The 26,811-nt window shown below is 36.4% G+C and overlaps 2 protein-coding genes across 2 annotated transcripts; one reads left to right on the top strand and one right to left on the bottom strand.

Annotated features, from left to right (window-relative positions):
- Window positions 1-8,431: 8,431 nt before the first annotated feature.
- stx6 (syntaxin 6) lies at window positions 8,432-11,898 on the bottom strand. Its single transcript, XM_059543622.1, has 8 exons — window positions 11,653-11,898; window positions 10,715-10,884; window positions 10,539-10,633; window positions 10,400-10,462; window positions 10,184-10,312; window positions 9,955-10,061; window positions 9,169-9,263; window positions 8,432-8,531 (listed from the first exon to the last, which is right to left on the bottom strand). The coding sequence occupies exons 1-8, from the start codon at window positions 11,685-11,687 to the stop codon at window positions 8,455-8,457; spliced, it is 771 nt and encodes a 256-aa protein (XP_059399605.1). The 5' UTR covers window positions 11,688-11,898; the 3' UTR covers window positions 8,432-8,454.
- Window positions 11,899-14,217: 2,319 nt separating this feature from the next.
- ier5 (immediate early response 5) lies at window positions 14,218-15,748 on the top strand. The gene has a single exon (XM_059543215.1). The coding sequence runs from the start codon at window positions 14,524-14,526 to the stop codon at window positions 15,334-15,336; it is 813 nt and encodes a 270-aa protein (XP_059399198.1). The 5' UTR covers window positions 14,218-14,523; the 3' UTR covers window positions 15,337-15,748.
- The last annotated feature ends 11,063 nt before the right edge of the window (window positions 15,749-26,811 follow it).

Raw genomic sequence — 26,811 nt, forward strand, 5'->3', positions numbered from 1 at the left:
CCACAGGACACGACGGCGCTTCTGGACCATGTTCACATATGGCTTCCTTTTTGCATGATAGAGCTTTAGTTGGCATCTGCTGATGGCACGGCGGATTGTGTTTACCGACAGTGGTTTCTGAAGGTATTCCTGGGCCCATTTAGTAATGTCATTGACACAATCATGCCGATGAGTGATGCAGTGTCGTCTGAGAGCCCGAAGACCACGGGCATCCAATAAAGGTCTCCGGCCTTGTCCCTTACGCACAGAGATTTCTCCAGTTTCTCTGAATCTTTTGATGATGTTATGCACTGTAGATGATGAGATTTGCAAAGCCTTTGCAATTTGACGTTGAGGAACATTGTTTTTAAAGTTTTCCACAATTTTTTTACACAGTCTTTCACAGATTGGAGAGCCTCTGCCCATCTTTACTTCTGAGAGACTCTGCTTCTCTAAGACAAAGCTTTTATAGCTAATCATGTTACAGACCTGATATCAATTAACTTAATTAATCACTAGATGTTCTCCCAGCTGAATCTTTTCAAAACTGCTTGCTTTTTTAGCCATTTGTTGCCCCCGTGCCAACTTTTTTGAGACCTGTAGCAGGCATTAAATTTTAAATGAGCTAATTAAGTGTAAAAAAAAAATTAAGTGGATAAAAGTGTAAAATTTCTCAGTTTAAACATTTGCTACGTTATCTATGTTCTATTGTGAATAAAATATTGGCTCATGTGATTTGAAATTCCTTTAGTTTTCATTTTATTAAAATTTAAAAAACGTCCCAACTTATATGGGGTATAAAACAACCCCCATAAATAACATACATTAAATAACCCTATACAGAGCTATACAGGTGGAGCTGGGGAAGGGGGAGGGTTTCTGATGCGAGCTCATTGGCTGCTGATGTGAAAGAAACCAATCAGCTGCGCCATGTGAATAATCATGTGATTATTTCTGATTTAGTAAGAACCTACCGGCCTGCGCCATCTGGAGTTTCATGATAGAAACGCATTTATCATTTCAGTTAACACTGTAGTTACTATTTTTGGTTTGAATGGGCCTTAGTTTACAGTGACAGCTTGAAAAAAAAAAGTGCTAATGAAGGAGTGGTCACATTAGCAAACTTTCAGTGGAAAACAGGTACACTGTCCATCGAAAATAGTGTAGAAACAATGTGTTTGTCAAAAAGACCAAGGAACAAAAATGTTTGTCTATCTTCTGAACATTTAGTTTCATCCAAATCCTCTGTTGTGTTTATATTCGGTTCTAATACGAAACCTCCCCCATGCTGCTGACTAGTAAACAGATCTGTATTGTATTGAGTGCACATGCTGCAGTCGCACTGATCATCAGCTCTAAATGCTCTTTAGTAAACTGATTGGATATTTCTCCATGAGCCAGCACATTGTTCTGCCTCTACAGTGCAGTGCAACACTATTAGCGTGCTGTCTTGAAGGATATCAGTATTACGGTACGTGCAACGCAAAAAGTTACCGACCTAATTGTTACAATTGTTACATTTATTTATACGTGTTACTATGAAATAAAACAAGTGGCTTTTGACAAGAGAATTACATTTTTTTTTTTTAAATAAAATTGAGGTCATCAACATTATGCTACAAATTGTGTGGATTTAGAATAATACTGAACTCAGAATATGCCTTTTTTAGGGATAATTCACCTACAAATGAAACTTCGGTCTTCATTTACTCACCCTCAAGATGTTCCAAACCCATTTGAGTTTCTTTCTTCCAATGAACACAAAAGAAGATATTTTGAAGAATGTTGGAAACCAAACATTTGACGGTAGCCATGGACTTCCATGGATTTTTTTTTATGGAAGTCAATGACTACCATCAACTTGAGGGTGAGTAAATGATGACAGGTTTTTATTTTTGGGTGACATATTGCTTTAAGGAATACTTAAACTTTAAAACGCATCTCTAGACCTTGCTCTTTTTTTCCACTACCCTGCATCTCGCATTTTTGAAAGCAAAGATGCATTCTGTGTCGTAGGGGTAAAGGGTTACAATGACTACATTTTCCATTGCACTTCTTTTTTTTAGTGTGTTTCTTTATAAACATACGTGTTTGACCACTGCACTCGCATCTTGCAACTTTAGCATTCTTTTGCATAAAAAAAAAAATGCTCAAGATAAAAGTAATGAAACTTTTTAATAGACATAACTAGACCTTGCATTTGTTTTCATTTCATCACTCTGCATCTTGCATTTTTAAATGCAAAAGTGCATTCTTATTAAAATGGCACTCAAGTTAAAAGTTTTTAAATTATCAACTGCCCTGTATCTTGTTTTTAACCGGATTAATGCGTTCTGTGTTTTAGGGTTAAGGGGTCGTTCACACAGAACACGTTTTTCCATTCCATTGCACTATTTTTACATTGTTTTTTTCTTCTATGTAAACGTGCTAGACAGGCATTTTTGACTACTGTGCTTTACATCTCGTTTTCCAAAAACAGCAAGTAAAAAAAAAAGAAAAAAAAAAGATAACCGTTTTTCATGTAAACATGCGCTAAACCTTTGTCATTGAACATTACACTCATCTCACAAGTTGTTACAAGTTTTTTTTTTTTTTTACTTTCAAGTGAAGTGACTGTGATGTGTGGCTGAGTAAAGAATTCGTGCTCTGCATTTAACCCATCCAAATGCACACACACAGTAGTGAACACACACACCGTGAACACACACCCAGAGCAGTGGGTGTGTTCAGCGATTGAATTGAGCACAACTGACAATAGAAGGCAATGTGCTGATGAGTTGATTTGTTCGTTTTTATATGCCTCTGGTCTTCAAGGGTACAATCTACAATCTCTGACCCAGTTTGTTGGTTTCCATGGTTTTCAGATCTCTGACAACCCGAGGTGTCAAAATACTATTGGTTAAACTGGCAGTGGGCGGAGTCACACAAACTAAAACAAAAACAGGCATTCCGACACTGAACGACACATTTTCAAATCAGAATAACTGGCTTCAGAATTGTTTTTTTTGTGAACTAAGCATGTTTTCTAAATATCTGCGAATGTATTATCATGTTTTATGCTTTGGTATGGTCAAAAATGTACACACACCACCTTTAAATGCAAAAACACCTTTTTCTGAGTATGTTTTACGAGTACGGGGTGTTTCAAATACAATTATTTTTTTAGCATCCCACTGCGCTGCTTTTCCATTGCGCTTACGTCTTTTAAAAAACGCAGTGTTCTAAAAACATCAAGCTCATATTAAAACAGGTTAAATGAGTTATTATACCTTGCATTTTTTCCCCATTCCATTACTCATGTTTTCAATTTTTCAACGCAAACCTGGTTCTAAGAGTGCAGGATTGGGGTTTTCAATGGTTAAATGACACAAGCCGGAAAAGCTTACAGATGTGTAAGAGGGTCTTGGATGCTCCAACAGTCAGGGTGAGGTGAACATGAAGCACGTGTGCTAGTCAATAATTTGGCCTGTCCTCCCCTATTGATTAGACAATTATTGATTCCATCCTGGTCACAACATTCAAAACACACATATACACAAAAACACACAAAACAATCAAACACATCCATTTATTAAGTCAGAATACTTAAAAAAAACAAAAAAAACAATCTTCTAACCAATCTCATTCATGTCTTTATAGATGCTTAAGTGCATTTAGAGGCTTCAGCTTTAAGCAATTATACCCTTCATTACCCAATATTCATCGCTGTGTCACTGATAACGAGAAGAAAAGCTCACGGTTGTCTGTGACAGCTGTTTAAATGGACTCCGAGTAGGTTTATAGTCGTTTTGTACTCTCATAAACATGATAGCTGCTCTCAAGCGCGGGTTCATGTTGTGTGTAGCGATGCTAATGAGCTCAGCTGGCGGAGGAGTGCGTCTCGTCCCCGCCCCCAGCTCCCCACGGGTACGAGAGCTCAGCTGTCCCCTTCACTTACTGTGGGATAAAGGATCCCAACAAGGAACCTGCATCCTGCACCTGCTGCAGCTTACACACACACACACACACACACACACACACACAGTCTCTAAAACTGTCATTAGAAGCAGCTATGCAAAGCCAGTTTTAGCCACAAATATCACGACTAATTTGAGCCAAACTTTTTTATATGTACTACCTCTCTCGATTAATATTAAAATAAAAACGGTAGTAAATATATTGTACTACATGTGCCAAAAATATGTTTATTAAATATAAATGATTACATAAAAATATTAAATGCATAAATGCTGCAACATTAATCCTAAAATTGCTTAACCTATACACAAAAATATACAATACTGGTATTATTAAAATAATCTATATTGAAAGAACAAAAAAATCATAATATATAATAAAATACAAAATATTATAATAAAACATAATAGCGTTATGATCAATATTAGAATTCATATTTTAGTATTTTTTTATATTTAATGTTTAAATACTATGCACATATAATAAAATATTAATTCTATAATATTAATCATAATGTGACACTATATATACATTAAATGTTATTATTTTGATATATAGGCAGTACGTGTTTTTTGTGTGTGTATTATATATTATTTAAAACCTATTTACATTTTTATTTTTTAAATATTTGTTCATTTGTTCAAAAATTATACTTACATATTCATAATATAATTTTCATATAATGCACTATAAATAATAATAAGAAATATTTCACGATTTGGACCAAATACAAAAATAATAATCATATATACAAAATCTATAAAAAAATATGTGCAATACAGAATATACATAAATGTTTTATAACAATATTAAAATATATTTTAAATATTACTTAAATATGAAATAATATATAAAACATTTATTCTATAATAATAATTACAATAATACAATCAAAGTTTCAGAAAGTGAAAACAGTTTACTTATTATATATATAATATAATATTATGTGTATTATAGTATTATGTGTTATCATTGCTATAAATGAGCAGTATAAATGTTTAAATGCAGTATAATCCTGTGATGCATATATGTACACATACCTTTTTGATGACTTTTTTAGTATATTAATGCAAATAAATGCAAAAGTAGATCATATTATAAATTCTATTATATATTTAGAATATTAATTTTTTAGATAAATATCAATATTTTCATATTCACAGTATTATAAAAAATATAGTATATAAGTAATATTTCTCTGTTTGGTCCACAGATGTTATTTCTCTATGATAGCTCAGAGTAAGGGATCGCTGATACCGCTATAGGTTCTGGTCCTGATGGTTTGGCTGATGTGTGTGGGACTCAGGTGTTGATCTCGGATCATTAGTGGATCAGACAAAAGAGGGAGGATGGGGAGCAAGAGGAGAAAGACGCCACCTGTCATAAGATCAGGGTGAACGGTCCTGCCTGCTGGATTAATGAATCAATAGAGACCACCACTCACCCTCAACACAATCATCAATACTGATATTCTGATCTAAGAGCCTGACAACACAGCCAGTAAAATACAACATCGCACAGAGGATGTTTCACAATCAATACTCATGCTCTAGAAATGTCTCTCTACAGATTGCACAAAAAATAAAATATATATATATATATTTTACATTTTTATAATAAACTTAACATTCATTTTGTTATTAATAAGTCAAATATATTAAAAATTTATATATAAATTCAAATTATAAATATAAGTCAATATTTTTTAAAATATTTTTATATAAATGACCATACATGAATCATATATTTTAAATATAATTTACTATATTTAAATGAATTTTTATGTATTTATAATATAACACAATATATATATATATATATATATATATATATTCGATTCACATATATTAAAATATGTATCTTTTGTTCATTTTAATTAGATTGTATCTTATAAAATTATCATAAATATAAAAATATATTTTTAAAACAAATATAAATGATAAATTTCAAATTATAAATGAAAACTTCTTTACAATATACTTGACAATACACAAGCAATTTTTATCTTTTTTTTTAAATACTCAAATTTGCATTTTAAATAGAAAAATATGAACTTATATTTTCATAACATATTTCATAAATATATATAACAAATATAAAAAAAATAGTAAAAGTATCTTTTGTAAAATGTTTAAGCTTCTTACAAAATGTAAATTATTTTTAATACATATGAACTACATAAATCAAAAATTGAACTAGTACATTTTCATAATATATTTGACATGTTTTTACATAAATAAATTCATATATTTTTATTGGTAACTTATTTGGTATTTAGAGTCCTTTTATATCCTCAGATCGACAGGAACTCAATCCGACACCATTTTTCTTCAGTGGTTTGTTTTTAATGGGCCTCGGAGCTTCACACACGTCACAAACTGAGGGTACATGCAGAGGTGTGACAGATTTCTGAGGGACGAAGAGAAACAATGAGGGGTACAAAAAAAGACCTGGCATTCTCTTCAGGCGCAAACAAACATCACAAACCAACACGTACAACTGAAATTCACACCGTCAGGAAGAACAGCGTTCACTACCTTGACCTCTCTGCTGCATCACTGCGACTCGAGAACAGTGATTTAATTGGGCAATTGTATTTTTTTGTATCGCAAAAATTGCATAATCAATTCAGTCATATTTCGAACCAATCAGAGCTAACCTACTGCATCATGTGACCGAGGGCAGTCAGAATCAGCTGAACACTATTATACCGGCCTACGAACATGTCTGAAAGATAAAAACCCTGCAAATTCCCTGTATTTCTCAAAAACGAAAGGTTGGAACATGTAGAAGGGTAAATCACACAAAGTCTGTCAAAAACATGACCAGGTCATAGTTCACATTACAAAAACACATTTTGCATATAAGAAAATTCTGCCTATTTTTAATATCATTATTAAGAAGCACATTTTAATGGCCAATTAACAATTCTCATTACTGCAATGTGAATTTTATATTCTTTTATATTAAATTACAAGAAAAAATATTTGATGTATTAAGTTGTATTTATTTTAAATTAAATTGTAGTCATGCTGTTTTAATAAAAATATAATTGTGCCCAGACAAGATTATTTTTATTACTATTTTACATCATGATTTTTTAGTAATGAAAAATGTGCTTAACTGGTATCACAATAATGTATAACAATGCAGAAAAAAGGCTTATTTTCATATGCATTTTCAATGCAATTTAACATTTTGTTTTATTTTGGGGTGAAATCCAACATTTCTTTGTGTGATTCACCCAAAAGAGATTATTAAAACAACAAACAAACAAAACCAAAACAATACTCATATCCAGTAAGATAACCATACTTCTGTTTTCACAGTATATGTAGTGTTGTGCTGTCTAAAGACAACAAATTCAATGATTTTCATATTAGCTTCTGCTGAGTTCACAGTTTACCAATGTGAAATGCAACCTAAAGTTTAGTCACGGCAGCCTGGCTTTCTAAAGTGAAATGTATCTTCACGCTCATCTGTGCTAAAGATAGTGACCTATAAATATAAACATCAGATCATACAAAAATGAAAATTTACTGACCGTCAGGATATCCAAGACTTTAACTGATGGACTGGAGCTGTGTGGATTACTCGTGAATTACTGTGATGTTATAATCAGACTCTCAGTCTGACGGCACCCATTCACTACAAGCTAAATAACCAATGATGAAGAAACAAGCTCATCTACATCCTGGATGACCTGTGGGTGAGGAACTTTTTTAGCAGATTTTCATTTCTGGATGGACTATTCCTTTAACTATTAAGTTGTCAAATTTGGATTTTTATACTAAAATACACTTGGTCCGAAACTTCACTTCCATCTGAAGCCATCCATTTTCAGACTTTTGCAGATTAATAACCAATCGTCATGCAATTCACATGTTTAATGCTTACTTAAGCCCAATTTTTTTGTTAATATTTGAATTGTTTACCTAATTGGAGACTTTTAGATTTAGTTTAGTTATCCGGAGTGTTCCATTCAGTTTAAAGAAAACGAAGCGCAGTGCGCTTAAATCTCACTAGTAACGGATTATCAATAACTCAAATGTAAAAAGTAAACAAAGCAGACAGAAATAAACACTTAGACAGTAAATAACTCATTCAAAATCAGTATGATTAGTATCATAAACAGTATCTGGTTTGTTAAACTCCAGTGTTTAGTAACTGGATTGGTGTTGATTGTTTACAGTGGTCTAAACTGACTATTAAAGCAGCGCACAGGAAATGACACAGTAGCACTTGATACTTTTCAAGTATTTAAAAGTCATTGTTCATTTGAAAGAATTGCTTTATCCTGGATTTCAACAAAACTCAGACCGCGTTATTGCCACACCAGCTCCTGCTGTGGTACCCATTTGTTTTTTGGTCTGGGTTGTTTCTAAGGAAGCAAAAAGGTACAAAGCAGCAGTGTGCTGCGGTATAATGGACTAAAGATGGAGAAAGAGTTTTGTTTCTCTCCCGAGCACCTCTGTTGGAGAGAGCGTTCGCAGGCGGCGGAGGACGGAGGAGGGCTGTTCACAGAACTATCAAGAGAATGATCACGACAAACAGGACGGCCAGAAGAATGCCGATAGCGCACCACTGACGACGATCTGCGGGGTCAAGCGGGAAGACCACAGGTTAAAACAGAGAATTAGGATCAACCGTGTTTTCAACTCTTCATGCGTTTAACGTTTTTAAAACATTCCAATAACTTCCAGGAGTTCAGATTTCATTCTTGGCCTCTCAACCAAACTTTTCCTTTGAAAAAGGCCGGAAGTTTGACTTCCTGTTCATGCTTTGCCTTATAAGGGGTACTGCAGCCAATCACCTTTAGCTTCAACAGGAAGACACGGTGTCCTATTAACAGGAAACGCATGATGGATTTCTTTTAGAAACAGAGTGCCAACTTGATGAATTATGCCAATTTGTTTTGGCTTTACATAAAAACGTCAATACTACATAAATACTGCTTAAGTGTCAGATATCAACTTCATTTATTTATATAGAACATTCAGATGCAACTTTGTGGCCCAAAGTGCTTCACAAGTTTAGAATTAAATAAAATACACACACACAACTTACATACAAGTAAACAAACATTTATAAAAGTTTCCCAAGTCAAACTTTCTCTACTTCAAAGGCCAGACTAAAATAAAATGTCAAATATTAAAATCAGAGGTTTCAGTTTAATGTGTAACACGCATTGTAAGCATTATTTTAGCCAGTGAATGAAGCCGTGTTACCCACCGCTGGTCATGTGAGACACTTTAGCCAGTTTCTTCATGACATTATCCAGTCTGGATTGAGTGCTGTCCATCTCATGTGAAAAATCATCCAGCGTTCTGAAAACAGGCCAGACACACAGTCAGAGTCCATGTCAACTGACCCGCAGTGACACATCCTCACACACTGTCAGGATTCAGGCCAAAAGAAGATCGCTTTTGCACTTTGTGTTCTGGTTTGTAATTAATGGAGGGGGAGGGGGGGGGGTTAATAAAATATATTACTAAAAATATATTTCTAAAAAAATTATTATAGAACAATGTAAAATCAATAAATTAGATACAAATTAATATATATGCAGTTTTTTCATGCACAAGTTTGAGTGTTCTGGTTTGTAACTGAATGAATGAAATATGAATAATAAATATATGAATAATATATTAAAAATACTCTGAAAAAAGTGTATTTTGAATAGTATTATTTGAATAGTAATTACTAATAATATATATATATATATATATATATATATATATATATATATATATATATATATAGTAATTACTATTCAAATGTTATAATTAAGAAATTTTGTATATTTATATTTAAGATAAAATTATGTAAAATTATTTATTATACATAATTAGAATTATATATATATATATATATATATATATATATATATATATATATATATATATATAATAAAAATAATATATATTGTTTTTTCCCCACATTATATGTATACTTTATATTCAAAAATGACATCAAATATTTCAGTTATTATACTTCACCAGTTTAAAAGTGACTTACACAGCTTGCTCATCCAGCTCTTGGCCGATCCTTTGGGACATGTTCTTCAAGACGCCAATAGTTCCTGACACCAACTCCAGCTGCTCATCCTGTTGTTCTGCTATGAGCTGCGATGTGCACATACAAATAAAACACGCTGTCCTGATAAATGCTCATAAATACTGTTAGAATATGTTAATTGTTTGATAATTTGCTGTTAAATGCGATATGAACTGCTGTTTTGACGTACATGTTGCTGGGTCTGCTGTTCCTCGATGAACTGTGTGTTTGCCGTCTTCAGCTCCCGGTCCAGTCTAGTGTACTTATCTGCACTGGGTTGCCAGATTGGGCCACGTGACCCGCCATCGCCCATTAAACTCTAATACAGGATCATTAATGGTCATAAGATGATACGCCACCTGTCAAATCATAAATTGGCTCCTACTTTGATAGTTTAAGTACAAACCTGTCGATTTTTCCTCTCGGACACTGTAATGCCCATTGGACTAGTCATGTGGTCTTTCATCTCCTGTAAAATGAAAATCAATTCGAGATATTCATGAGCCGTGAGTTCAGATACGTGTAAGTCTCTCAGATATGCTCACCCTGACTGTTTGCCTTGTGCTAGTGATGAAGGCTTTCCTCTTGGCCAGCTCCATCACATCGAGATTGAACTTCTTTGGATTAGCCTCCACAATACTTAAAGACAAGGTTAAGGCTACAACCTATAAACACCTGGACTGTTTAGTCCAACCACAGGCCGCCAGGAACGAAAGGATATTGATCGTCTCATCCAAGTCCTCCAAGTCCCATTCAATGGACCTCAAACTGTTCCTCAGCTCATTAGTGGTCCAGTCCACTTCCTCCTTGCTGGCTCCACCCGGGTCCTGTAGCAGCTCCATCCATCTCTGATGAAGCCCCTGAGCTGTGTTCACAGCCTTCTGCACCTCTCTAATGAAAGGGAATTCATTAAACCTCGCTATAAAGTGAGGAACCCAACTGCATTTGGATAATGACAATGCAAATGTTTTTGATATGTATAAAAATACAGGTAAAAAATGTATAGCCTGAATGCACTGTAAGTCGCTTCTGCTGAATGCACAAATGTAAATACTTCAGTACTTTTGGCACTATGGTAATATTTTGATTTTTAGACATGGCACAGTGATGGTATCACAAGAAAATACCATGGTACTTTGGTATTCACAAGGCATTCCAAGTATACCATGGTACATGTCCGAGAAAAACAAAAACATGAAAATGCATGGAAATACCATGGTAATTTGACTTATACCTTAGCTTTTACATGGCACTCCAAAGTACTTCCAAATATACCACTGTACAAGTTTAAAATACGTGATAAATCCATGTTTTGGACATATCTTGGTACACTGGAGGCACCACATGGAAATGCAATGGTAGGCTATTATGAATTGCACCATGGTATTTTCAATGGAACTCCAAGCTACAACCCAGAATACCATTGTAAAAGCGGTAGTATAATGGCACCTATTTGTAAATGTAAGATAGCTACGAGCAGATATCTAGTATCACACAACAATACCACTCGGAGGAATAGATATCAATTATAGCTCTCATAGCGTTCAGGCGCAGTTCTAACATTGGTAAACAGAAAAGTTTAATCATAAGAAAATCTTTGAGCTAATAATTTCTAAATGGAAATTCGCCCACAGTCACCGAGCTAAGCCATAAACTCACCCTTTCACCACGAAAAACGGATCTTCCATTGACATTTTGATACTCAGATGAGTCGATTGTTCTGCGATAATCTCATGCTCCTGATCGCAGGCTGGTTTTGCTTGTTTAACTTAAACAAATGAGAGCGCTTCGTGCGTTGTTTACATGTGGGACGGAGCACAGATCCGCTCAGCCGCCATTGCTCGGCGGAATCACATCCGGGTCCTAAAGCGACTAGGCACACGCACGCTCACGCTCCCGGTAAACAAACACCAGCGTGCTTTGCGTGGGTTGTTTTGGTGTGTTGCAGTAAAAGAACAAAGCAATATTCCCACAGATGGCACATTGGCATTAAAGCAAGATTGTAATTATAAGAAGAAAAAACGAAGACAAAATACAGAGTTAAATAGTTATTTATTAGCCTGTTAAATTAGATATTGCTTTATAAATGTAAATGTAATTAAACATTTCAACACCACTACATCATCCCAGTCAATATTACTTTATTCTGTTATAACTGAAAATGGCTATATTAAAATATACACTATTATTGTATATTTATATAACTATTATGGTATATTATTATTATGGTTTATCTTCTACATTAGATACTGCTGGATAAATATTTAGGCATTTCAACACCTCTATAGCATCTCAGGTAATATTACTTTTATTATTTGATACTGATATACTATGCACTTTAATTATATTATTATTGTTGTATAATTAAATAGATAATTATAAGTATTTAGAATGTATTAATTAATACTACTACTATTATTATATAACTTTTACCAGTCTTGACTTATACTCTAAAAAGTACTGCGGTAATACCATGGTATTGTGATATCTCATACCACAGATGCTTTCAAATACAGAAAAATATGTACCATGGTATTTTTAATATTCAAAAATTCATATTATTCTCTATTATTATTGCTATATACATTTTCTCACATGATACAATACTATATATGAAAGTTACCAGATACAGTTTAACCATTTTATTGTGGTTGCCACCAGTGTAATTTTTATTTTTTACTTGAACTTCAGAATTTACTTTAATACACTGCATGAATTAAACACCTCCAATCTATTCCCCCAATAAATAAATAAAAAATACATTAAAAAAACAGATAGATAACAACAACATTTGAAATAATCTAAAATAATAATTAAAATGGCACAGTTATGAGTCTGTCGTTGGTTTCTCTCTCTCTCTCTCTCTCAAAAAAAAACGTAGTTTTGCACCTCGTCTGCCTACTAAAACAGTGCTCCATGCATTATTCATCACAGTGCCCTGCCTTCTCATTAGCTGACCGTCTACACCAGAGCTATCCACTGGTGAGTGAACGGTTGTGTATGATGTAAAACTAGCTGGAAACACTTCAGCTCAGCTTAGAGGTAAAGCTGCATCAATTATTAATCAACTCTGGTTTTATTTATTGTATCAGTTGCCAGTTTCCCATCATCATGAAGACCTGCAATTGAAAAGCTGGGAATAGATAAGGACAGCCTATACAATATTTTATATAGACCTTGTATTGTATCCCTTTACTAACTGCAGCCTAATGATTTATTTATATGACAGCATTAATGCTTTTATTTAATGTTCTTGTCTATCAAAAATACATTCTTAAACTGAAATACGGCTTGAAATAAGGATTTCTCAAAGATATTGTGCAGTAGGCATGATGACTGTGATCGTTTATATTTAGATAAACAATCTCTTAAAGTGTCTTACGTCACAGACCGCTCTTCTTGTCAGGTTTGTTTATGACCCACATCTTAATGCAGGCGAACCAGCCACACGGATTATTCATTAAAAAATTGCATATAAAGAATGAAAGCAGCGCCGTTTAGTAGCATTATCAAGGTAAAATCTCCCACACTATTCATTGTCGTTCATGAGTAGCAGCTAACTGTTTTTCAAACAAAACAGTGCCCTTCCCCCCACTAACAGCTCCATTCACATTTGCCCAGACACCGCAATGGATTTGCACAATAGAGTCATGTGACTCGACTGTAGCAGACTTACCATTACATCAGTCGAGGAAGTCAGTTGAAAAAATTAAAGGGGAAGTACCAGTTTTTCTGAACATAACACGAGATGAGCTGCTATGCGGAAACAGTGTAAAAAATAATAACAATAATACGGAAACGTGTAGATTTAAAATCTATTTTTGGAAACTAAACATGAAACAACGAACCTACCCTCAATTTACTACATAATCTTTTAAAAACATGATGTAGTGTCTTGTACATGTCGATTTTGGCTTGTTATTAGTTTCAGTTCGCTTAGAAAACGAAATTGTGTTTTAAATATTTATTAATCGATCAATATAACAAAATACACACAACAAATTGTAAAAATAGCTGTCCGCTTTAGCTTGAAAACAATTCTTTCCCTTTAAACAGTTCTCCCACGTTAGTAGTTAAATGTGACTCATCGTCACAGCGCTCTCTCATTGGTCATCGCCTATTTGGCGGGGTGTGATTCACAATAGTGGCAGAACGCACCTCGCGACGTGATTGGCTAGTGTAGCCGCTGACGTTTAAGTATAAAACCAAGTTAAAAATAGAAACGGTCTCATTCCTCCCTAGACCGTTGTTGGGTACTGAGTAGAATGTGTGAGGTATTAAAAACTTCTACGCTCACCCAATAACACAAATATCGTTTTTTTGTGAATGTAAATGAGGCTTGTGTCAACAAACTACAGAACGATTTGATCTACGGGAAGACAAAACTACTTGGACGTTATTTATTATCGTGTTTCCGTGCCAGTGGCCAATTCACAGTAGTGGTTTGAGGAGAATCCTGAGAGGAAATCAAACGCGAAACGCCTGGCGAACTTTGTACTGCTTGCGAACTTTACCGTATCGATTCCAACCATGGAATACAAAGTGGAAGCCCATCGGATTATGAGTATTTCCTTAGGGAAAATCTACAACTCACGCGTTCAACGAGGCGGCATTAAATTGCATAAAAACCTCCTGGTCTCGCTGGTCCTTCGCAGCGCGCGTCAGGTCTATCTGAGCGAGTACTACAGCGGCGCGTGCCTGAACGCTCAGGGCGAACGCGAAGGGAACGAATGGGACATCACGGACTCAGAGCGGGAGAAATTCCCTCCCTCTGCAACGGAATGCGACCGAGTGGAGAGCACAGAGGAGCCTCAACAGAGCGAGCAGTCCGAGAAAGGGCGCGACTATCGCGAAAACGACGATGAGGTAAAATCAGACCAGGCGGATAGTACTTCCACTTTACAACAAGAGCAAAACCAAAACTCCTTGTTAGACTCTGTGGCTAAGGTTTCATCTGAAACACCACCGGAAACCAGTAACGAGCCCAAGGAGAGTCCCTCAGACAGTGCGGTAGCAGAACGCGACTCAACACCTGAAGCCAACGGGGAATCACATCAACCACCCAAAACGCAAAGGAAAAGAAGCGCAGAGGAGTCGGAAAGTGGCGATTCGCCTCAAAAAAGGACCAAAGTTGCCTCAAACGCTGAAGAGGACGAGGAAGCCGAGGAGATGGACACGAGTAACGTGTCCAACCTCATAACGATATTTGGTTCCAGTTTCTCAGGACTTCTCAGCAAAGACGGCGCCAAACCTGAGGCCGAGGCCGAGGATAGTGGACAGATCTGCTGTGACCAAATGCTGAAGAACCTAAACCCTTGGAGCACGGCAATAGTAGCTTTCTAATTGTACTGCACTGTAAGTTACTTCTCATCCGGGTTGCCCTGAGCGCATTGGTACCACGTGGTCAGGTCCGACATCGTAGTGGGGGACTTCCCAGCAAGCATGAGTGGTGCTACTAAAGTACAAGCTCTGTAAGATGTCCAGGGATGGCCTTTCTAGTGAAGGAACTATCTGAAAGCTGGTCCTGCTCTCTGGGATCTACAACAGACAGTCCTTGAAGTGTTGAAGCCACGTGAGCGAGTGGCCTTACAACATATGCAAACGTGTCATGAAGGTCACAGTCACTGAACCGATTCAGAGTCGATCACAACAAACTTGACTGTACGAAGTTTAAGCCACTGTTTTAACGTCTTTGTTTTATAAAGACCTGTACATTTTGTAATATTCGAGTGTGTGTGAATATAATGTTTCCCATGTCGCATTCTGAATCTATGTATTTTGGTATCATGACAAGTTACGTGGTGATCACGTATTAAAAAAAAAAATACATCGTTTCTGTGCTTTCTGTTCATGAGTGGTAACGTTGAGGACGTGACTGTTCACATGACTAAGAATGACACCTCATCCACCTTTTTTCCAAATGATGCAAGCTTTTTTTCTTTTTTTTTTTAGAATATGATTTAAAATTCCAGCTCAGTGCTTATCTCAAGGTTCTCACGGTGATAGTAGAAATACATGGAAATTACTACTATGAGTCAAAATAGAAAATGTTAATATTATATAAATATATAATAACAATATTTAATTGTCCAAAACTGCAGTTTGTGTGCAGTCTCTGTAATATGTGTGTTATATATATATATATATAAGGTTGATTCAGGAAATTTGTGACATTTTTCCCAGTCATCTCAATGGCAAAAATGTCCCAATTTACCTGAATTCATATTTTAAATATCTAAATACTATATATTTTTAATTACAAACACCAATTCACTAATTAAAAATTATGAAACCCCTGCAACTTAATTGGTCAAAAAGTGTGAGAAACCATGTTTCACACACTTGATTCTGAATATAAGTCAATGAAAAAACATTTAGGGTTAGTATTTCATATATTTAAAATGCAGCTCCCCCAAACAAAACTGTTTGGACTAAAATTATCCAACAAGTTTGAGAAAAACAAGAATGTTCAGCTGCTCTTCCACTGCATCACTTTCAGACAATTTTTACTGCATGTTGTAAAGAGAGCTATCGTGCCCCTGAAGCATGTGTGGTATGCAAGGTTCAGTTTCAGCGCAGACTGCTGTCTCTTCTCCCGGGGTCTGTATTTAGTCCCGGGCTATTCAACATGACATGCCTTCTCCTACAACAGAAATAGCAGTCATAATAGAATCATTGACGTCTAAACCTTTTTTCATTATTAGAGGCGATATGATTCAGAATTTACAAAGAAGAAAAGCCTTTAGGCTCAAAAATGTTTATTTTAATATGAGTAATTATAGAGAAATATATTTAATTCACAAGGCAAAAATGAAGTCGTTGAATAAGTGGAGTATGAATTTGTCTTGTAATACACAAGCAAGCTGATATATGTATATATATATATATATATATATGTATATATATATATATGTATGTATATATATAAAACAAATACTCTATAAAATATCTTTATAATATTTAATTTTATATAAAATATACACTACCATTCAAAAGTTTGGGATCAGAAAGATTTGTATTGTTTTTTAAAAAGAAGTCTTATGCTTGCCAAAAAAAAACAGTAACATGGTAATATTTCACAATTTAACATAACTTTTCTATTTGAATATACTTGTCTTGAATAAATAATGTAATTTATTCCTGTGATGGCAAAGCTGAATTCTCTGCATCATTACTTCAGAGAATTTCAAGAATCTTTCATGAATTAAAAGTTGAATAGAACAATATTCAGATATCAGTGTTTATCCATTTAACATCCTTGCTGAACAAAAGTATTAATTTCTTTCAAAAAAGAAAGAATAAAAAGTACTCCAAACTCTTGAACAGTAATGTATATTGTTACAAATAGGAAATAATTTAAATGTAAACTTGTAATTTAGCATAAAAAAATATTCCTTTCAATTATAAAATAGAATATTTGAGTACACTGAAACTGACTAGTCAAATTGTGTAAATGGGAAAGTGGTTTTTAAGGGTTAGATCAGTTATGTAAATACCTTTAAATTGTCTACAGTATGTTTAAAGTGTGAGTAACATAAAAAGAAAAGTAAAAACACTTTTTATGTAATTAACTCCAGCAGAACCAGCTTGATGCCCGGTGCGGCCGCATTCTTTCACACAGACATGAGCAGCTATTGATAGCTACATTCCCTCGAGAAAGACCAGAAGGCATGAGTAAAGCTGTTCTCTCGCCCTGCTCGTTTGCGAAAAGTGGGTCATTCAAATCCCGGCCATGGTGGAGTCAGCTGACCACACCAGCACAGAACAGTAACAGAGCTGAAGCAGATGGTGAGGGCGTGGCCTCACGTCACTCTTAGCCATGGTGGACTTTTTCTTAAATTTCCGCAGTTCCTTTAATAACGTATAGCTCTCATTATCATTGACATAGGGAAATCTGATCCAAAACCTGTAGATCTAAAAATATCTACGGATCAAAATGTTTGTCGCATGTGATGCAAAATCACTGGCTGTTTCACAAACCATGTTTAAACACATGCAGCTGTCCTCTCCTGACTGGCCTCTCGCTCCTGCATTCCTCAGTCCTGGAAGGAAAGGGGGTGGGGGTGGGGGGGCAAAGTTCTGAAAACGTTTCCTGCCAATGTGGAGCAGGAGAGCATGGGTCTGGAATGTTGAGTCAAAAGCTGAGAAATTTAGCGGGTACATTGGTCAGATTACAAGTTTGGAAAATTATCAGGTAATGGAATGTCAGCTCAGACTCATGCAAAATGACAATGCAACAAGTTTTCTTCATATTTTCTGAAAACTTGTATATATAAATAAATAAATAAATAAATAAATATATATATATATATATATATATATATATATATATATATATATATATATATATATGCAGTTGTTAGGGTGCTTTGTGTGGTTACTTACTATAGGCTAAGTTTACTTGCATTGGAAAGTTATATTTCAGTAGGACTTAAGCAATAATTTGTCTAAGATGTCCTGTAAGTGCTCAATATTCAGCTGGAATCATAGCAGTCTAGTTTTTGCAAAGTCGGACTAAAGGTCAAAATGTTGCCTGCAAAAAAGTCCATTGTCCATTTTCAAGTGTAGTGATGAATGAAGCACTATACACAGATGTCACTTTCAAACCATGCAGTGAAACTGTGTGACCAACTTGAACCCTATATGCAAAATCTGCATGCGGGAATCTTTTGCCCTCAGAAGAAATTCCTGATTGTGTGGATTCCTATTGAAATGACTAGATTTTACCCATGAAAATTCACAGTAAATGTGTGACTGCACCTATTTATTAGGCAAATATTCGATTGCACATAGTGTCACGTTTACTTAGACAACTTGATTACTCATATACAGTACAGACCAAAAGTTTGGACACACCTTCTCATTCAAAGAGTTTTCTTTATTTTCATGACTATGAAACTTGTAGATTCACACTGAAGGCATCAAAACTATGAATTAACACATGTGGAATTATATACATAACAAAAAAGTGTGAAACAACTGAAAATATGTCATATTCTAGGTTCTTCAAAGTAGCCACCTTTTGCTTTGATTACTGCTTTGCACACTCTTGGCATTCTCTTGATGAGCTTCAAGAGGTAGTCACCTGAAATGGTCTTCCAACAGTCTTGAAGGAGTTCCCCGAGAGATGCTTAGCACTTGTTGGCCCTTACGCCTTCTGTCTGCGGTCCAGCTCACCCCTAAACCATCTCGATTGGGTTCAGGTCCGGTGACTGTGGAGGCCAGGTCATCTGGCGCAGCACCCCATCACTCTCCTTCTTGGTCAAATAGCCCTTGATGCCTTCAGTGTGACTCTACAATTTTCATTGTCATGAAAATAAAGAAAACTCTTTGAATGAGAAGGTGTTTCCAAACTTTTGGTCAGTACTGTACGTAACTCTGTAGCTTGACTAGAATTGAGAATTTAAACTCACTTTATGATATCTTCTTTTTTGTCCATTTTATCACAGGCCAGACAAAACAAAACAGTATGCCCATTTAGAAAACTAATATCATTCAGTACTTGGTGTGAAATCCCCATCTTTTGCAAACCTTTTAGGAGAGAACTGAACAACAAAACGAGACTATCAAGCAATAAAGATAAGATGTCAAGGACTATTTTAGGTGTTTAGATGATTTATTGTGTGCTAAGAGCCATGCCGTGTCCCTGTTTAACATGATCAGCCCTAAAGAGTAGGTCGAAAAGATGCCTGAACAAAACACCAGGCTGGATACAAGCAGAGTCAAGATCTACTCAAGCAGTTCTTTTGTTCAATGCAAACAGAAAGTCAGGAAATCTTTCAACAACTCATTCGGCAAGATGGATATCTCTGCATCAACCAGAGTGACCCACAAAGCAATTTGTCAATGATCTCATCGGTCTCCACAATGCTCCAAGTTACTCATCCACTTAGTTTTTAAGGTATTCATACAGTATTCCTCCAAAAGTACCTCAAGGGGGAAGGGCGAAAAGTGAGAGAATAATCTCACAAACCAATATGTGAACTCTGCCAGATTCACGCAATGGTTTTAAGGAGTCATTGTCCATTTTAATCAGCTTTGCACGTGCAGGAATTACAGAACCTAATCAGAAGCCTTCGAAACACTAGCAAACCATCTGCCATCCACCAAAAGATAAGATGTACTTTCTGTACATGAAGTTTCCAATAGACATATTTCGCATTGGGTTCCACAAAGAACCTTCCAGAGAACAGTTCTTAAAAGAACTATGAGGAACATTTAATCTAAAGAAACTTTTTACACTATAACGAACCTTTTGTGTCATGTAACGTTTCTTCATGGAACTATAGATGCCAACAAAGAATCTTTCTTTTTAAGAGTGTAGTGAAGAAAATAGATACAACATTTATGTGTAGAGTATCTTCTTGATTGAGATTGGTTGGCGAGTGATGCCAAAATACAGCATCACGTAATACGGATTATTTCAGATTAAGTCGTTTAACTGAGACTGCAAAATAAACGGAAACTCTGGCTCTAGTGTGCAATAAAACCAAACAGGGAACTAAAAGTTGTAACCACAAAGCAGTTAGAACTTTGAAACCGGTCTACAATGACTCAACACCCATCCCCCCACCAGAGCACAATCACAAAGACAATTCTGCAGTGATCTTTTCAAGGAGGAGAGAGAGAAAGAGCCCTCACCGTGGCCCCACTATTCATTCTATTTGACCCCTGCCGGGCCCAGACAAACTGAAGTCTTTGTTTATCTTGGGAAACTGGCAGAGGACAGGAGGGGAAAAGGGTCTGGGTGGGGGAGGGTACTCAGGAATGGTTTGAGGGAAAATGGGATCGGGGGAGGGGTATCCTGGGAAAAATGCCAGCATGGGATCAGTGACAGGGCCGGGCTTCCTGAAACAGGAGCAGCCTGGGATGGTGAAAGAAGTGTCGTTGTGGAGTCGTGGGGTTGGGGAGAGGGTTCACCTTGTTGGACCAGGCCAGAAGACTGGAGATGTACTACACACGCAATAAGTCACGTTGATGTATGTTTCCTGTTGGCTGTGGGGGTCGCGTTTAATTACAATTCCGAAAGCTTTATTGACTCCAAAAGCTGACAGCAAACAGTCATGTGGCTGATTTGTGAGGGTTCTGCAATGACAGCAGACCTCTTGTGTGTGAACATTTAGTTGTCTCCTCAAACGCTACAAGCTGGGGCATGTTGAGAGCAAAGGAAGCTTGGGGCAATTAAGGCAGACAGATGGTCGCTAAGAGAAAAAAGGCTGGTGTAGCTTTCTCATGTTTTGTTGCTACAGGAGGGTCATGTGTTCCAGCAGGATAGATCTAAAAAAGAGTGAGAAATTTCATGTTAGACACTTTAGACACACTAGTGATCACTGTTCTTGTTTTCATTGATTGTAACTAGATTTTTCACTTTCACAGTGGTTGTTTCTCAATTCCAAGAATGCAAAGAATGGACTTGAGTTCTCGTGGAGACCGTTCTTGCCAAGGTTCAAGGAATAATGAACACAAGGACGCGATTACACAGTACGCATACTTATTAATATTGAGATGTGCTTCGTTCTTGCTTAACTGACCGCATAGTCACAGCATAAGCAGTGAACCATAAATATAACATAACATTACATACAAATGTCATAACTTATTAAAACATTTTATACTATTATAGATATTATTCACATACAATTGTACAACATTTTATTTTACAGCGTTATATGTTTAACTATGACTAAGTTAAGATTCATTTTAATATGCCAATAAAAATACTGCAGTCAGACTTTCTCCGGGTCTTACAAATTTATTAAAATTAAGCAAAACAAAATGATAAACGTTTACTTTCAAGAGACGTCAGGTATTTGCGAGAGTGAGTTTAAAGCTTGCAGGCTTCCGTACACCGGCCGCCAGCAGCGTCTTCTGGGATTTCTAATGGCTGGATTCTCTCAAGTCTGCACTCGATGCATCCTCGATATCAAGAACACATCCGGGCACCTTCATGCGTCCTCTGTACTTGCGTTCTTGAGAATTGGAATTAAACTTCGGCGGTCAATGATAACGTAGAGCGAGAACACAAAGGCGCAAGATCACTGAAGAACCTATATTGAGAAACAGCCAGTGACTCTCACATTCGAACATTTTGCTAAGCAGTTGCTAACAACATCTGGGGGGTTGCCAGAAAATTGCTTTGCAGTTGTTTAGGTGTCCTGAGTGGTTTTGGTATGTTGCTATTCAGTTGCATATGTTGCAATTCTAACATTCTAAAATGTTGCAAAGCAGTTGCTAGGGTGCTGCTATGCAGTTGCTAAGGTATTCTGTGTGGTTTTAGCATCCTGTATTGCAGCTGCTATAGTGCAGTTTCCAGGGTGATGCTATGTCATTGTTAGGGTGTTCTCGGCGGTTCTAACTTGTTGCTAAGTCATTGCAAAGGTGTTCTGGGTGGTTGCCAGGATGTTGCTATGCAGTTGTGTTCTGAATGGTTATAGTATGTTGCTATTCTGTTGCTATCCAGTCACAGGTGCAATTGCTAGGGTGTTGTATGTGGTTGCTAAGGTGCAAGTTTAAAACTATCTGCTGAGGTTTAAAATTATGGAAGACTATTTATGCCTGACAGTAAAGGATAAAAACATATTTGAGACAAAGTAAGAAATAAGAATAAGAAATAAAGTCATATTATGAGATATAAAATCACAGTTACAGGATATCACATTTATGAGACATACAAATGCATTTACCTTGTTTGACCTTTTAGGACATTCCATACTAAGGGCTTGAGGTTCAGAACAAAACAAAAAGTTAGAAGTCGGTTAACTTATACTACGAAAGGTTGCACCAACAAAATGTTTAAATGCTTTATGATTCCTCAAAAAAAGAGGAAGTATGTTAAATTTTGCATGGCCAAAAATACCTTTGTAGTTTTCTCACTCTCTTAGTTCCTTGAAATGGTCAAAGTTCAGTTGAGAGGCTGGAGAAAAGTTCTGTAAGAGTATACTTTTTATTTGCTCACACAAAAGTGACTCATTCACAAAAAAGTCCACTAAAAATGACACAATTACACTTGAGGTGATCTTTCTTGTTTGACAACTGTTATATCTTACGTCTACAAATCCATTTGTTTTTAAGAGTAATAATTATATAAGTAATAATATTCCTCGCTGGGAACTTTGCCTCTGGGTTGTAATGGCGTCACAGAATCCTCTATATCTAAATAAGTCCAAAAATCAAGGTCTGAACCAGGATTTTTCTGGGTTTTGACGTAACAGTAAGTGTTTCTGTGTGCTGAATGTTTCTAAGGAGACAAAACAAGCTTCGTGCTGGAGAGTCAAAGTGGTTCAGTAACCAACAGCAGCTGCCTCAACAATAAACACAACGGCGCACGCTAGCACACTATGCATAGTTTTACAGTAATTCATTCCATTCATGCATTTACCAAATCAAAACATACCTATCTGAATATTATTAATGACAACTGTGCTAAGCATGGCCCTCAATACTTCTAGAAAACTTTGGTTTTTGCTGGAAATTTGGTCAACACTTTTTGTGGTTAGTTCTTTAAACTATCGGATCTCTTTTTCAAAACAAAGAAAACATTGTGCTGTATTGCTTAGCAACAATACAGTAAAGTGATCTCTGTTCAGGCAGCTAGCGGCTCCACCTATTATAAGACCATATGCCATATGGAAACAGTGAGAATATAAAGGACACCTTTTTCTCTTTCTGGCCTGCTGCTGAAGAAACTCCAAACATTAGAACTCCTTTGGGAGCAGACAGTGATTCTGACTCAGAAAACACATGAGAACCATGATTTAATGTGATCTTTTGGGGGGAAAAAAAAGTTTAGATTACTAGCAAAAGAGTTTTAGAGGCAAAAACCATGGAAGAAAAATTTTCCACGGCTTGAAAATATCTATTTCTGGTGCTTTTAAGTAACTCAAAACCAAAACAATGATCTGAAGAGCCTGTCATGTAAAATCAAGAACGTTTGCTCTCCAAAGAACCATCTGGAACCACTGTGGAACCATTTAAATGGGCAGTTTACCCAAAAATGAGAATTTGATCATCTTTTACTTACCTTTATGTTGATCCAAACCAGTATGACTTTATTTGATATGTGGAAAACAAAAACAGACGTTTAGGAGAATGTTCATGCTGCACTTTTCCATATAATGAAACTCTTATTATCAAGAAATAACAGCTATAACTGCAGTCTGTTCCTCCCACAAAGTAAATGTTTGGCTTGATATATGAATATGAATCATGTTAAATGTCAGCATCTGTCCCCATTAACTTTCACTGTATGGAGAAGAGCAGAAGAAGAACATCTCCTGCTGAGAGGAACGAACAACATGAAGGTGAGTAAAAAAAGCCAGAATTTTCATTTTGGGGTCAAATTATCCTATAAAAAAATGCACATTAGCGAAAGTACAAAATGTCATAGACTAAAATGTTCTTATCTCGTTCAACACCTGCTCAGAGTGAGCGCCGCCCTTTTAACTACCCAAACCAAACTATCAAAGAACTGTTAAGGAGATAATGTCATGTCTCGTGTGTCCATCAAATTTACACTTGAACAAGAGTGAAAATATATGTCCAAGACTCTACAGCACTGATGTATGACGTACAGTTTAAAGCCAACATTGACGTGTTAACGTGTTTCCCACAGTACTTTGCAGTTCAGCGGGTCACACAATTCTGTTCATTAGCCTCCTGCTCTAGTGACCCGCAGGAGGCCATCAGATTATGGCTGCGCATCTCTGCTCACTGCGTTTTCCTGCTACATGCCAAATCAACAGATGCCTAAGGAGACTAGCGGATTTTACACACAAGACCCAGACTGAGCCAGAGAGCAGAACCTTCCAGCAAGAGCTCAGGCTGAGAGTTGATCACAAATTAGGAAATCCTGTGCCACTCATCGGGGCTGATGGGAAGGTGCTGCTTCAAAAATAGAAATGTGTGCCGGGCCGGGAACAAAGAACAGTTGCTGAGTGTAGCGGAAAAGAATGGGCACTGAGTGATCACTTTTCCTTTGACGTGTGATTACTTTCACTTAACTCTTACACCACCACTCTTTATCTTTATCGTTATCTTGTCTAGAAGACAACACTTCCCCGCCAAAGACAAGTTTTTACAGCTTTTCGTGTTTTCACTGTTATACACTCGGGGGCGCTATTACACATCTTCTGAATGAGTACAAAACCTCTCGAACAAAAACACACATGAACAGGATGGAGAAACGAGCAATCTCTTATATAAACAGATGCATATTAAAAATAATGCAATCATCAGCATATAAATGAAAATTGCATAATGTTACGGAGTAAAATGTTGGTGCAGGCTTTTTGCTGTACCGTGTTTTTGTAGCACCATGGTACTTTTTTGTGAGTCATTAACAAGATACTCGTGGTATTTACATGGTAAATGGTGACATTTCAATTCATTAAAAATTATACTATAGTATTTGACATGGTACCATGTTACTGGTTCAAATACAATGGTCAGTTAATATTTGAATCATCTAATACAATGTTACATCTCAACGTACCATGGTAATCCAACCTAACACCATCAGTGTATCATGTTATCACCCCCAGTGCTTTTCTGAGTAAACACCATGGTATATATAAAAGTAGCATCAGACACGTCACATACAATGGTAGGCAAACAGTATGTACTGTAATGTTATGCAACAGTGCTATGGCTAATAAGTATGTTTCAAAATGGACTGACAGTCTGTAACAAAATTGGGCTATAAAAGGCCAGATACTTTGTGTGTGTGTGTGTGTGTGTGTGTGTGTGTGTGTGGTGCGGAAACAAAAGGTGGTGGAAGGGGGATGTTGGAGCAGAGGGGGAGATTTTGAAGAAATTGGGGGTGGAGGTATTGGTGACAGCAGATGCTGTCCCAGCATGACTTCAGTGAATCTGTGGTGGGGGTTGTTGTTGGGGGGAGGGGCCACTGGCCTTGTTTGACATCAGCTGCAAATCTGGTCCGAGTGTGTATTCATTTGTTTGTTTGTGGATGCATCCACCCACGTGTGCTGGAGAAGGGTGAGGGTGTTGGAGACGTATGTTTTTGTTTGAGTCTTTGTGTGACGTGGAGGAGGGGTGGTGCTACTGTATGCATGAAAAACATCCTTGGGTGCTTAGGTGTCAGATTTGATTTGAGCTGTGCAGAACAGTAGCAGACTGTGGGAGTGTGCGCATATGTGTGTGTGTTTGTGTGTCAGACAGATGGATTCTAGATAGATAGATAGATAGATAGATAGATAGATAGATAGATAGATAGATAGATAGATAGATAGATAGATAGATAGATAGATAGATAGATAGATAGATAGATAGATAGATAGATAGATAGATAGATAGATAGAAATCACAATACATTCTGAGATAGATAGCCAAAACTAGGTACATAAAAAGGCAGCATAATGCTTATCAATTGAAACAGTCTGATAATTAAAAATGTGCCTATGATGCAAGATAGTGGGGTCACTAGGTTTTGTGACAGAGCTTAACGTTTGTTCCCATGGCTCTCCTGTCTGTGTCTTTGTATTGGTGCTTCTACCATCACGTCTGTGTGTAATCATGCACTTCCTGCGAACACTGCCGGCCATTCATCATCCACACACACACACACACACACACACACACACACACACACACACACACACACACACACACACACACACACACACACACACACACACAGCTCTTTTTCCTCTTTGCAGGCCCCTTACACACACCCATTTCTCTTTCTCTCTTCTTTCCCACATATTCACACTTTTGTTTTTCTTTTTTTTCTTCTCTTCACTCCCTTTTATACCTCTAGATAGACAACACAGACAGATTTAATTTGATCTGTCCAGAAGAGAC

Source organism: Carassius carassius, chromosome 48 (genome assembly GCF_963082965.1).
Source record: "Carassius carassius chromosome 48, fCarCar2.1, whole genome shotgun sequence".
Classification (NCBI taxonomy): Eukaryota; Metazoa; Chordata; class Actinopteri; order Cypriniformes; family Cyprinidae; genus Carassius; species Carassius carassius.

Bases quoted from the DNA above. Each gene is read 5' to 3' on its own strand.
- stx6 (XM_059543622.1), bottom strand. From the start codon at position 11,687: ATGTCAATGGAAGATCCGTTTTTCGTGGTGAAAGG. The intron at 10,463-10,538 runs GTGAGCATATCT...TTCATTTTACAG, and splicing joins GCACAAGGCAAACAGTCAGG to GAGATGAAAGACCACATGAC. The intron at 8,532-9,168 runs GTGGGTAACACG...TTGACCCCGCAG, and splicing joins AGTGTCTCACATGACCAGCG to ATCGTCGTCAGTGGTGCGCT.
- ier5 (XM_059543215.1), top strand. From the start codon at position 14,524: ATGGAATACAAAGTGGAAGCCCATCGGATTATGAGTATTTCCTTAGGG.